This window comes from Siphateles boraxobius, unplaced genomic scaffold (assembly GCF_051911475.1).
Source record: "Siphateles boraxobius isolate OS27281-9 unplaced genomic scaffold, OSU_SipBor_1 13, whole genome shotgun sequence".
In the NCBI taxonomy this organism is placed as follows: Eukaryota; Metazoa; Chordata; class Actinopteri; order Cypriniformes; family Leuciscidae; genus Siphateles; species Siphateles boraxobius.
Genome location: NW_027508733.1, coordinates 24,117,035 through 24,129,051, shown reverse-complemented (window position 1 = coordinate 24,129,051; position 12,017 = coordinate 24,117,035). Strand labels below are relative to the sequence as shown.

At 43.1% G+C, this 12,017-nt stretch overlaps 1 protein-coding gene across 2 annotated transcripts; it reads left to right on the top strand.

Annotated features, from left to right (window-relative positions):
* Positions 1–5,047: 5,047 nt before the first annotated feature.
* On the top strand, positions 5,048–11,787 carry LOC143736114 (vitellogenin-like). 2 transcript variants are annotated; one of them, XM_077226712.1, is made up of 28 exons: positions 5,048–5,114; positions 5,262–5,282; positions 5,366–5,517; positions 5,626–5,877; positions 5,952–6,113; positions 6,204–6,352; positions 6,432–6,582; positions 6,665–6,822; positions 6,912–7,077; positions 7,162–7,287; positions 7,417–7,635; positions 7,726–7,943; positions 8,019–8,116; positions 8,236–8,360; positions 8,448–8,549; positions 8,658–8,777; positions 8,884–9,070; positions 9,158–9,260; positions 9,348–9,533; positions 9,644–9,755; positions 9,865–10,054; positions 10,132–10,385; positions 10,478–10,522; positions 10,607–10,684; positions 10,791–10,997; positions 11,083–11,225; positions 11,324–11,462; positions 11,547–11,787. In XM_077226712.1, exons 1-28 carry the CDS (start codon positions 5,075–5,077, stop codon positions 11,670–11,672), a joined length of 4,029 nt encoding a protein of 1,342 aa, XP_077082827.1. In that variant the 5' UTR covers positions 5,048–5,074; the 3' UTR covers positions 11,673–11,787. The 2 variants fall into 2 exon arrangements, with proteins under 2 accessions (XP_077082827.1, XP_077082826.1); XM_077226711.1 differs by lacking the exon at positions 5,262–5,282 and having other exon boundaries at positions 5,075–5,114; positions 5,336–5,517.
* Positions 11,788–12,017: the final 230 nt, after the last annotated feature.

The following is a 12,017-nucleotide window of genomic DNA, read 5'->3' as shown; positions in this document are numbered from 1 at the left end:
GGCTTTGATGAATGGAGGTTTGGTTACACCCTGAATCCACCAAAGCCTGATAAGTACCCCCCCTTGACAGTCACAGGTATCTGGTACAGGCCAGCTTGATCGGGGGCGGCCCGTGGCGCGTCGGGGACCCAAACCAGCGTCCCCACCTCCATCACTGGACACCGGTCAATAAAATGTCCCGGGTCTCCACAGCGCCAACAGGCCGGCCCAGGCTTTAGGCACTAAAGGCACACCGGACAGCGGCGGGAAGCGGGCCAAGGGATTGACGTGGGGAGAGCGGCACCACCGGAGCCAGGGTGGAAAAATCCCCAGCACGCATCCCCCTCGGAGCGGCCCTCCCGGGGGAACTGGTATCCCTTGACCATCCGGACCTCCACCTCGGCGCTGGTCTGGGCGCCAGACCTCCTCGAGACCTGGGAAGGGGAACAGGTTTGGCAGAGGGGGAAGAGAGAGAGGACGGAGATAGAGAGGAAGAGAGAGAGACAGCTGGTAGGGGCTCGCCGATCCCAGAGCACGCCACCATGTGATCTTCCGCCAGTTGGATGGCCTGGTCCAGCGACGTCGGGCGGTGGCACTGGACCCATTGTGCAGTCTTCTTGGGCAGCTTTCCAATGAACTGCTTCAGTACCACCTGGTCGATAATCTTCTCGACGTCGCTTCCCATGGCCATCAGCCATCTGCGGCAGGAGTCCCGGAGCTGTTGCGCCATCACGAAGGGCCGGCCGGACTCCTCTAGGGTCAAGGACCTGAAGCGTTGCCGGTGCTGTTCAGGGGTCCGGCCGACCCGCTGGAGAATGGCGCGCCGTAGATCTTGATAGACCAGGGATTCGAGACTGGCAGTTGGTGGGCTGCAATCTGCGACTCACCGGATAGCAGCGGGATGAGACGCAGGGGCCAGTCTCCTTTGGGCTACCCCCGGGCCTCGGCCGACCTTTCAAACAGGTCCAGGAACGCCTCCGGTTCGTCTTGTGGACCCATCTTCCCCAGTGTGAGCGGCGGGGCCGAGGCCGACTCGTGAGAGGGGGTGGCTGGAATCTCCCGGTCTAAACAGCTCCGGAACAACTCGCGGTCTTCCTGCTGGCCTTGGAGCAGCATCCGAAAGCGCTGCTCATGCTCGTCCTTTACGCTCAGCCAGGGCTTGATGTTGTTCCCTTTGAAGAGCCGCGAGTGATTGGATGATCTCCGCAAATGGCGATGCTGACGGGTTCTGCATGGCGGTGGCAGTCTTCTTCCCTGGTTTCGACACCAGTGTAATATGGTTCAGAGTAGTGTGGTGGGAAGAAGAAGACGGGGTCGGCGAAACTGGAACTCGTACGGCTTTTATTACTCAGAATCATACAAAACAAAAAGGCGCGTACACAGCGCATTCACCGTAGTGTGACTGCAGCACAACACAGTCCACAAAACTCTCTCCACGTCGGTATAGATCAGGTCTCAGCTTCTCAGTTGAACAGCTCTCGCAAGAGTTCCAGTCCCTTCTCTCTCTCTAGCATTCTCCCACTGTGTGGCTTTTATCGGTCTCCCCACGCCAATCACTGGAATCAGACACAGGTGTTCATCATCTGCACTTGACCTACTTACTCACCGCACAGCTCATTGACTCGTCTCTCACTACAGACGCCGCGAGAACCACGCCCCCCTCACCACACTTACATTGATATACATCTTTAAAAAGAGCAGCTAAACCTCCACCCTCCTACCCACTCTGTAGACACTCATAAAAGTAAAGTAAGGAGGGATGATTCATTGAGGACTGTTGCACTGCAGCTGTCTTCTAGCCAAGTTTCATTTAGCAACATAAAATCCAGGTTGTATGTGGTTAAGTCGTTGACTAGAAGTGATTTATTTTTAAGTGAGCGGATATTTAAAAGTGCTAACTCAACAGTCTTACTTTTTGTCCCCACAGCAATCTTAGTTTGGCGTGTAATAGGCACCAGCTTAGATGGGTTTGCTGAATGGCTTTTGAAGGCCTTAGACTTTCTATCATGTATTTGAACAGCAATAGAGAAAGATACAGACACACTGGGTTCCCGCTTGTTCTGTAAACATTTGAGAAAGTTATTGTTATCATAGCGGGGACCCGACACATATCACTGAGAGCTGGTATCAGTTGTTTGTGGTTCACCTCGAGCCGCTGGAGGAGGGTGTGGGCCCTGGTGCTGTGGCAGAGGCCGAGGAGCTCTCACAGGGAGAGGGCGAGCTGGGCCCGCAGGCTTTGGTGGTTGCGGGGCCTGCCATTTTTTGGTTGGTATCTGGGGGCTTGCAGCAAAAGAGTAGGATAGTTTGGTTCCAGCATTCACCAGTTGTTCCATTTTCTCTGAGAAGCACAGAAGTGAGGATGCTGGAGAGAGGGATAACGTGTCTGGTGAGAGGGGCTGTTGCTCTGGTGTTATTGGAGGCTATAATATGCTGTCCTTGTTTCCCTGACTGTTTTCCAGAAAGTCGTCCTTGGGCGCTGAATCTTGGAGCAGTGCTAGTATGTCACAGTCTGTCTGTGGTGAGCTCTGTGGGTAGGGCTCAGTTGAGATTGTGTCCGTGAGCAGAGGTTGTTGTGGCTGAGTGGTGTTATCATTGTCCTTGTGTGATGTGTCAACCGTATGTCCATTCAGGCGCTAGGTAGTTGTATCCCTGCTACTAATGTTTCTGATTATGGAGTCCCCCACTATCAGAGTCCTGGGCCCGGCTGCGCTCTGAGCTGAGTGCCGCTGTCTGCTCGACCTTGAGCCCCAGTTAGCATCAGTGTTAGCTACAGGCTGATTCAGTCTGTGTTCGATCAAATTCATCAAATTCCGGGATTCCTCATTCATTAAAACTTCAAATCTGTTCTCAAGATGTATAGGCGGTGGTAGGAGACCAGTGTTTGCAATCCTTGTCAGAGCCGTATCTGGGGTAGAGGATGCTACTGCGGCAATATGTGATGCTCGTGACAATCAGATGTCTCGAGTGCCTTTGGGTCTCGCTCCCTGTTTGTGCCATCGATTTGTAAGTCGATCGGCTTATTTCTCTACACTCAGTATAGCCTGTCGAGGATTCATGGGACTCACCGGCTGTATGCTGAGGGCGTCCATGACAAAGCTCTGTTGTGTGTTCCGTCTGGTTTGGTGGTCCCGCAATTAACTTTGTTTCAAGAACTGCAATCCTTTGTAAAAGTCTGTGGCAGTTAGAGCAGCAAGTAGATTCCAGAAGAGGCATTTTCTTATCCTTATGAATGTAGGCAGTTGTGTTTTCTCTTCCCCTGAATGTAAGCTTTCAGTGGGAGGCTGGTCGAATAAAAGAATTCTGCTTTTTTGTAGTAATCCAAGCGTTAGAGCACTGTGCTGATTAGCTGAAGTTAAAATTAGGTGATAAAATTAGATAAAATATAAGAATATAAAAGCGATAGAGCAAAGCGCGGAGCAGTAAGCGAGAGCGTCCGAACAGTAGCTGAGCAGGAAGTCTAAAAAATCCAGTGGTATGTTATTCCCAGAAAACAACCTCTGAAAACAGATAAAGCAGGCTCATCCGGGTTACTGAAGTCAGCAGTGCTATACGCCTGCTAGGAAAGTTTTTTCTTCGTGGAAGTTTTGCATTTGGTGAGCTGATAAAATATTAAAAATCAGTCAAATTAAGATTTTGTGTACAGTTATTTAATTATACCATCCTGTATCGTGGACTCGCTGCCATTTTGTGACTGTAGTTTTGTACACTGTTGGATTATAAGATACAAGCAGGTACGATTTTAAAACGGTTTAATCCGAAATCAATATCTCTTATCCCATTAATTGTTTATGTGACAAAATGCTGTGTAATAAGTGGTATGACTGTATACCGTATCTCTTGAATGTCCGGCTAGTTTGAACTTGCCGCGCTGCAACTGCTCTCTCCACGGAAGCTTTGTGTTTAAATAGCTAATAAAATATTACGACTCAGATCAATATTTCGTGTCTAATTATTTATGTCGCAAGTAGCCGTGTAATAAGTGGGATAGTGTGCATCCAGCCGGTTGTTCTCTCAAAATAAACCCCCTTCAGGCTGATGGAAGCATTACCCCGTCGGGGGTTTATTTTGAGAGAACAACTGGCTGAATGTACATTATTCCTATGGTGAGTAGATAGGGCCCATAATTTTGAGGTAAATGTGTTCAAAAGTCTTAAAATCTGTGTGTAACTTTAAGGATCATAACTACCAAACACTTTTTTGGGTGTTATTCCATAAAATTTAGTTTCTGTGTGATCTTTAAACCAATTTTGTAGAATGGCCCTTTTTTTTGTTTTTTTTGTGCAGGACAGTGCTCCAATTCACACAGCTAGGCCAATCAAGGTGTGGATGGAGGACCACCAGATCAAGACCCTATCATTGCCATCACAATCTCTAGACCTGAAACCCATTAATAACCTCCTGAATGTAAGCAAGAGGGTCACCAGTCATCAAATAAAGCCAAGCTGCTTTAAATTTTTCACCAGGAGTAAAATAGTCACCCAACAGCAATGTGACTGACCGATAGGGAGCATGCCAAGACGCATGAAAGCTGTGAATGGAAATCAGGCTTAGTCCACCAAATATTGATTTCTGAACTCACCTAAGATAAAACAGAATTGTGTTGTTTAAAAGTGAATATAAACTTGTTTTCTTTGAGGTCTGAAAACAGATTTTTTTTTCGTTATTTTGACAAGTTGTCATTTTCTTCAAATAAATCAAAAATATTAATTTTACTATATTATTATATAAATATAAATATTTAATATTAATAATACATCCAGAGAAACTGCTCATTTTGCAGTGCACTCGTGATTCTTTTTCGAGAGCCATGTTTATTTATATACATAAGAGTTAGGCAAAGAAACATTTTCCTGATCAACTTTCTGGTAAATGAAGACAAATACAAAATTGACATTGGTCATTGCTCTTGAGGGTGACATGACAGAACAGGGTAACATAACCTCTAATTGATATTGATGTTCAGATAGTTTGACCCAACAGTCTTTTTATGTTTAAAGACATATGTTAATAATTAATTTAAAAATTAATACTTGTTCAGCAATAAACTAATATAAAAGATCTGATTCTCTGAGTAGCTCTTCACAAACCATCAGTCATGAGAGCTGTTGTGCTTGCCCTGACTGTAGCCCTTGTGGGTAAGTTTAATGTTTTAACCTTAAGAAGTTCCTGTATCTCTTTTCTTAAAATATTTATCTTTAAGAAAGTCAATTAGAACCTCGTAAAGAATGAATTATTTAAATTAAGTAATTTTCAAAACATATTTTATCATTTGTTTCTTTTAGCATGTCAACAGATCAACCTTGGTAAGTAACAAAATTGTAATTTGGTAATTTGTAAATTGCATACTTGCTTAAAGTCAACCAAAGAAATACTCTACCATTTTCAGTTCCTGAGTTTGCCCCTGATAAGACCTATGTGTACAAGTATGAGGCTCTGCTCTTGGGTGGTCTTCCTCAAGAAGGTCTGGCCAGAGCAGGAATAAAAGTCAGCAGCAAGGTTCACCTCAGTGCCGTGACAGAGAACACCTTCATGATGAAGGTAATGACCATTATGTTCGACACTAAAGAAAAACTAAAACTGAGTTAGCAAGCATTGACTGTTAAAATCAACAATTCCCTTGTTTAAAGTGAAAATATTACTTTTCAGCTTTTGGATCCTCTACTCCACGAGTATGCTGGCATTTGGCCCAAGGATCCATTTGTTCCTGCCACTAAGCTCACCTCAGCTCTGGCTTCTCAGCTTCAGATTCCCATCAAGTTTGAGTATGCTAATGGTGTGGTTGGAAAGGTATTCGCCCCTGCAGGAGTCTCCCCTACAGTACTAAACCTGCACAGAGGAATCCTCAACATCCTTCAGCTCAACCTCAAGAAGACCCAGAACATCTATGAGCTGCAAGAGGTAAGAAAGTCATCCCAGTATGTTTTTGATCTTTTTTGAGTTCTGCAATCTAATTTTTTGACTTTTCCTTCAAGGATGGAGTTCAGGGAGTGTGCAGGACCCACTATGTCATCAATGAGGATACAAAGGCCAACAACATTATTGTCTCCAAGTCTAAGGATCTGAGCCACTGTCATGAGAGAATCATGAAGGACGTCGGTTTGGCATACACTGAGAGGTGTGCTGAATGCACAAAGGTAATTAAAAAGACGAGAAAAACTTGAAATATTTACGCAATATAATGAAAATGCCAAGAGTCAAGTGGTCTCATACCTTTTTCCCAACAGAGAGTCAAGAGTCTGATTGAAACAGCATCTTACAACTACATCATGAAACCATCTGCCGCCGGTGTACTGATCGCTGAAGCAACAGTTGAGGAAGTGCATCAGTTTTCACCCTTCAATGAGATCCATGGTGCTGCCCAGATGGAAGCAAAGTAAGATTGATCCTCTGAGATTTCTCTTAAAAAATGAAGTACCAATATTACTAAATAAATAAATAAAACCTTTTTTCAGACAAAACTTGACTTTTGTTGAGATTGAGAAGACGCCTGTTGTTCCAATCAAAGCTGATTACTTGGCTCGTGGATCCCTGCAGTATGAGTTTTCAACTGAAATTCTTCAGACCCCCATGCAACTCATGAAGATCATTGATGCGCCGGCCCAGGTATGATTCAATACTTAAAATCTTTAACAATCTCCAAGTCTTTGATCCATGATCAACTGAGTGTTGCCCTTACTCTCTCTAGATTATCGAGGTCTTAAAGCACCTTGTTGAAAACAATGTGGCCATGGTCCACTATGATGCTCCGCTTAAGTTTCTTGAGCTCATCCAGCTCCTGCGTGCTAACACCTTGGAGAGTATTGAGGCCATCTGGGCTCAGTTCAAAGACAAACCAGTTTACAGGTACAATGTTTGAGCAATAAGTTCATAGCAATATAGTTCAAGGGAAATTTTTCATTATGAATATATTTTGAAAACAATGAATCTGTTAGGCGATGGCTTCTGGATGCTCTTCCTGCTGTTGGCACCCCAGTTATTGTAAAATTCATCAAGGAGAAGTTTCAGGCTGGTGAACTTACCATTCCTGAGTTCATTCAGGCTCTTGTGGTTGCTCTGCAAATGGTCACTGCTGATTTGGAGACTATCCAGTTGACAGCTGTGGGTACATCTTACTATACTCAAAGTATTGTTCTTCAAATCTTACCAAAATCAAATTAATCATTTCTGTATGTTACTGAACAGAGTTTGGCTATGCATGAGAAAATTGCCTCAATCCCTGCTCTGCGTGAAGTCGTCATGCTTGGATATGGTTCCATGATTGCCAAACACTGCGTTGCAGTTCCCACTTGCCCTGCTGAGCTCCTCAGGGTAAACACCTCAAGACCTCCATACATTTCTGCCATGGACTTACTATAATATTTTTCTATTATAGTAAATATTATCTTACTAATAATATTTATATTATTTGTCTAACTGTATGTGCTTCAAACTCATCAGCCCATCCATGATATTGCTGCAGAGGCCATTTCTAAAAATGACATTCCTGAAATCACTTTGGCTCTGAAAGTTCTGGGCAATGCTGGTCACCCTGCTAGTCTTAAACCCATCATGAAACTCCTACCTGGACTGAAAACTGCAGCTACTTCTCTGCCTCTTAGAGTACAGGTTGATGCCATCTTGGCCCTGAGAAACATTGCCAAGAAAGAGCACAAATTGGTAAGTGTCAGACACTGTAGGAATCAATTAGTGTAAAGTTTACTCAAACATTTTCTTCCAATAATATACTAACCTTTTTTACTGCCTCAGGTTCAGCCAGTTGCCCTGCAGCTTGTTTTGGACAGGGCTCTCCACCCAGAAGTGCGTATGGTTGCTTGTATTGTGTTGTTTGAGTCCAAGCCCTCTGTGGCTCTCGTCTCCAATCTTGCTGGTGCCTTGAAGACTGAGACTAACATGCATGTTGCAAGCTTTGCCTATTCCCACATCAAGGCCTTGACCAGAATTACTGCTCCGGATATGGCATCTGTGTAAGAACAAATAATTGCTCACATATTTTACTAAAATGAGCACAAGCCAGAGGTAATCATGGTTGTCCATTTCAGTGCGGGTGCAGCTAATGTTGCCATCAAGCTCATGAGTCGCAAACTGGACAGGCTTAGCTTCCGTTTCAGCAGAGCCACTCAGCTGGACTTCTATCATAGTGAGTCTAGACATTTTTATAAGAGAGCTAAAAAATTAACGGTGTCTTGTGTGTTTCTTAAAATGTGTCAAAAATTCTTCTGACACATTACATTTATTCTTACTTCTGCCCCGGTGCAGCTCCTCTTATGATTGGAGCTGCTGGTAGTGCCTACATGATCAATGATGCCGCCACCATCCTGCCGAGAGCTGTTGTAGCTAAAGCACGTGCTTACCTGGCTGGGGCTGCTGCAGATGTTCTTGAGGTGGGACAACCAAGGCGTTTAAAAAAAAAAACTGATTCATGGTTTTAAAATATTTTCAGCTTTCACTCAATTGATCCTTTCAAACAGATCGGAGTGAGAACTGAAGGAATCCAGGAGGCTCTTCTGCAATCTCCTGCTGCAGATGAAAGTGTTGACCGTATCACAAAGATCAAGCGCACCCTGAGTGCTGTAAGTTTTTTTTGTCCAACGTATTATAAAATGTTTTTTTTCTTTTTTATAATATTATAAGCATTACATAGGCATATGTATATGACTTCTCTGTTTTAACTCCACAAGCTCGCAAACTGGAAGACCTTGCCAACCAATCAGCCATTGGCTTCCGCCTATATCAAATTACTTGGACAAGAAGTGGCTTATTTCAACATTGACAAGACCATCATTGAAGAAGCAATACCGGTAGTGTGTTGTACTTTGTCTTCTCTCTCATTACCATATTATTTGTGATCTGTCTCAAAAAAAATCTCACAATTAGAATAAAGTTTCTAATAAACACCATCCCCAGATGGTCACTGGACCGAAACCACGTGAACAGCTGAAGCGTACCCTTAAAGCTTTGCAGGAAGGAGTTGACTTCCACTATGCCAAACCCCTGCTTGCTTCTGAAGTGCGTCGTATCTTGCCAACAGCAGTTGGTTTGCCCATGGAGCTTAGTTTGTACACTTCTGCTGTCGCTGCTGCAAGTCTCAATGGTATGATTTTTTCTTAGAAATGTTGATCTTTCCTTGGATATGAGGGTGTCACTTCGAAGTTTTATGTTGTTCTGTTCATCCTTCTAGTTAAGGCCACCATTACACCTCCTCTCCCTGAGGAGATTGAGAATATGACCTTTGAGCAGCTCAAGAAGACTGATGTTCAACTCCAGGCTGAAGCTAGACCAAGGTAGACTTTTGCAGCTACATTCATGAAGATGAGATATAATGTTCATAACAACAGTTTTACAAACAATCTCCCTTATTCTTATTTCAGTATTGCTCTCCAGACCTTTGCTGTGATGGGACTGAACACTGCCTTGATCCAAGCTGCTGTTATGGCAAGAGGAAAGGTCCGTACAATTGTCCCTGGAAAAGTGGTTGCAAGAGCAGACATTCTCAAGGGCAACTACAAGGTGGAGGCTCTGCCTGTTGAGCTTCCTGAACACATTGCTGATGTGAGGTAATGAAATCTTATTCAGACCAGTGAAGCAAACTTTTAAATCAATTCATAAACAAATTTAAAATGTTTCTGAAAGTGAGACATGACCCTTTTTTTTCTTACTCCAACAGCTTTGAGACTTTTGCTGTGGTCAGAAACATTGAAGAGCCCAACGCTGAGAGGATTGTTCCCTTAGTACCAGAGGTGGCCATGCAAAATTCACATACTCCTGCTGATTATTCGGTAAATTTTGAACACACATATGATGGATAGGTGTTAGTATGCAGAGCATTAATTTGCTTCAAGTTTTAAAATACCAAGGCTTGTTATAATATTTAATTATTCTTTTCAGTCCTCTGAAATACCAGATGAGACTCCTGTGAGAGCTGCTGCTCCATTTCACAAGACTCTCTGTCTTGCTGTCCCATACATTGAAATCAAGGGGTGTGTTGAGGTGCACTCTCACAATGCTGCTTTTATCAGAAATTCTCCTCTCTTCTACATAATTGGACAGCACTCAGCCCGTGCTGCAGTGACAAGAGGTATTCATTCAGAGAAGTTTACATTGATTAAACTAAAATATTTTCAGACAAAATAATAATTATCATTTTGGCTTTAGCTGAAGGTCCTGCAGTTGAAAGACTTGAGCTTGAAGTCCAAGTTGGTCCTAGAGCTGCTGAGAGGCTCCTTAAGCAAATCAGCCTCATTGATGAGGAGACTCCTGAAGGAAAGGCCTTCCTGTTGAAACTGAGGGAAATCCTGGAGACTGAAGACAAAAATGTCCGCCTCTCTTCTGAAAGCAGCAGTAGCAGCCGCAGGAGCCGCAGCAGCAGCAGTTCAAGCTCCTCCATGTCCAGCTCTTATATGAGTAAGGTGAGGACGTGGAATGTAGCGTATTTGTTAGGTAGCCAATATTTGTGTCATAAATACATTTTTTCACTGAATCATTTTATATGGGTTTTTAGACTGCCACTGTCATGGAGCCCTTCAAGAAATTCCACAAAGATCGGGTAACTACTAAAAATACCATATTTTTTATATTATTACTTTAGATCATATTGATTACTTATTACAAAACTTATTTTTGCTTGCAGTTCTTGGCACCCCATGGTGCTTCAAAGGCAGTAAGTAGTGGAAGCACTGCATCTAGCTTTGAGGCTCTCCAGAAACAGGTGAATCAATTAGTGTCATTAATACCATATAACCCAAAGTTGACATTTTGTACTAAAATCCACTTTTGGATTATTATTGGAAATTGATTATGGTTTATGCTTTCAGGCTAATTTCCTCGGAAACGCTCTTCCACCTGTTTTTGCTGTCATTGCCCGTGCTGTGAGAGTTGACCATAAGCTACTGGGCTACCAACTTGCTGCTTACTTTGACAAGCCAACAGCAAGAGTGCAGCTCGTTGTTACCTCCATCGCTGAAAATGACAACCTGAAGATCTGTGCTGATGGTGCCCTGCTGAGCAAGCACAAAGTCACTGTAAGACTGGAACTATTATCGAAATTAATTTCTCAAGTGAAATAATTTACATCAATACCATCCTTTGAACACAAATGTCCTTCAGGCCAAGGTTGCTTGGGGTCAAGAATGCCAAGAGTATGCAGTCACTGCTAAAGCTGAAGCCGGTGTCCTGGGCGAATTCCCTGCTGCACGTCTAGAGCTGGAATGGGAGAGGCTGCCAATAATTGTCACCACATACGCCAAAAAGTAATGTTCAGCAACACTGAATGACAAATATATGGAGTAATGTAAAAAAAAATGTCGAAGATTTAATGGTTATTATCTGTGTATCACGTCCCAATTAGGCTGTCTAAGCACATCCCTATGGCGGCTTTCCAGACGGGCTTTAGACTTGAAAGTGCAACGAACTGTGAGAAAGAGATTGAACTGACTGCAGCCTTGCCAACTCAGAGATCCCTCAATGTCATTGCTAGGATTCCAGAGGTGATTTTTTTTTAGTTAAATGATGACTCTCACAGAGATATAATGAGAAAATTCAACAAATTATTTTTGTTCCTGCTGCTCTAGATGACACTGTCAAGGATGGATATTCGTCTCCCTGTCGCTGTTCCCATCAATCCAGACGGAACTCTTTCCATTCATATCGATGAGGACATTCTCTCATGGATCCAGAAACATTTCAAGGAAGAATAAGAAATGAATTACATTTTACATTTTCACATTCAGTTTAATTGAATAAATTGCCACTCTTGTGATATATGTAATGTACTGCAATCTAATGTTAATAAACACCCTGCAAGTGTCAGAATTGTGCAAGCTGATTTTTATTTTACAATAATACTCAGTACTCATAAAAGTTTTTTTTTTACACTTGACAATAAGGTTCACAATTTATAATTTAATTTATGAAACATATATATAATATGGTGACCCATAGGGGAAATGTTCGGTTTGCATAGTTTTGTTGTGGTCACGACGTATTAATTTGTGAGAACATGATATGTCATGGCCAAAAGATCATTTTGTCGAGGTAACAAC

Coding starts and splice junctions, on each gene's coding strand:
- LOC143736114 (XM_077226711.1), top strand. CDS start 5,075: ATGAGAGCTGTTGTGCTTGCCCTGACTGTAGCCCTTGTGG. Junction 7,078..7,161: donor AGACTATCCAGTTGACAGCT/GTGGGTACATCT, acceptor GTTACTGAACAG/AGTTTGGCTATGCATGAGAA. Junction 10,685..10,790: donor TTGAGGCTCTCCAGAAACAG/GTGAATCAATTA, acceptor TTATGCTTTCAG/GCTAATTTCCTCGGAAACGC.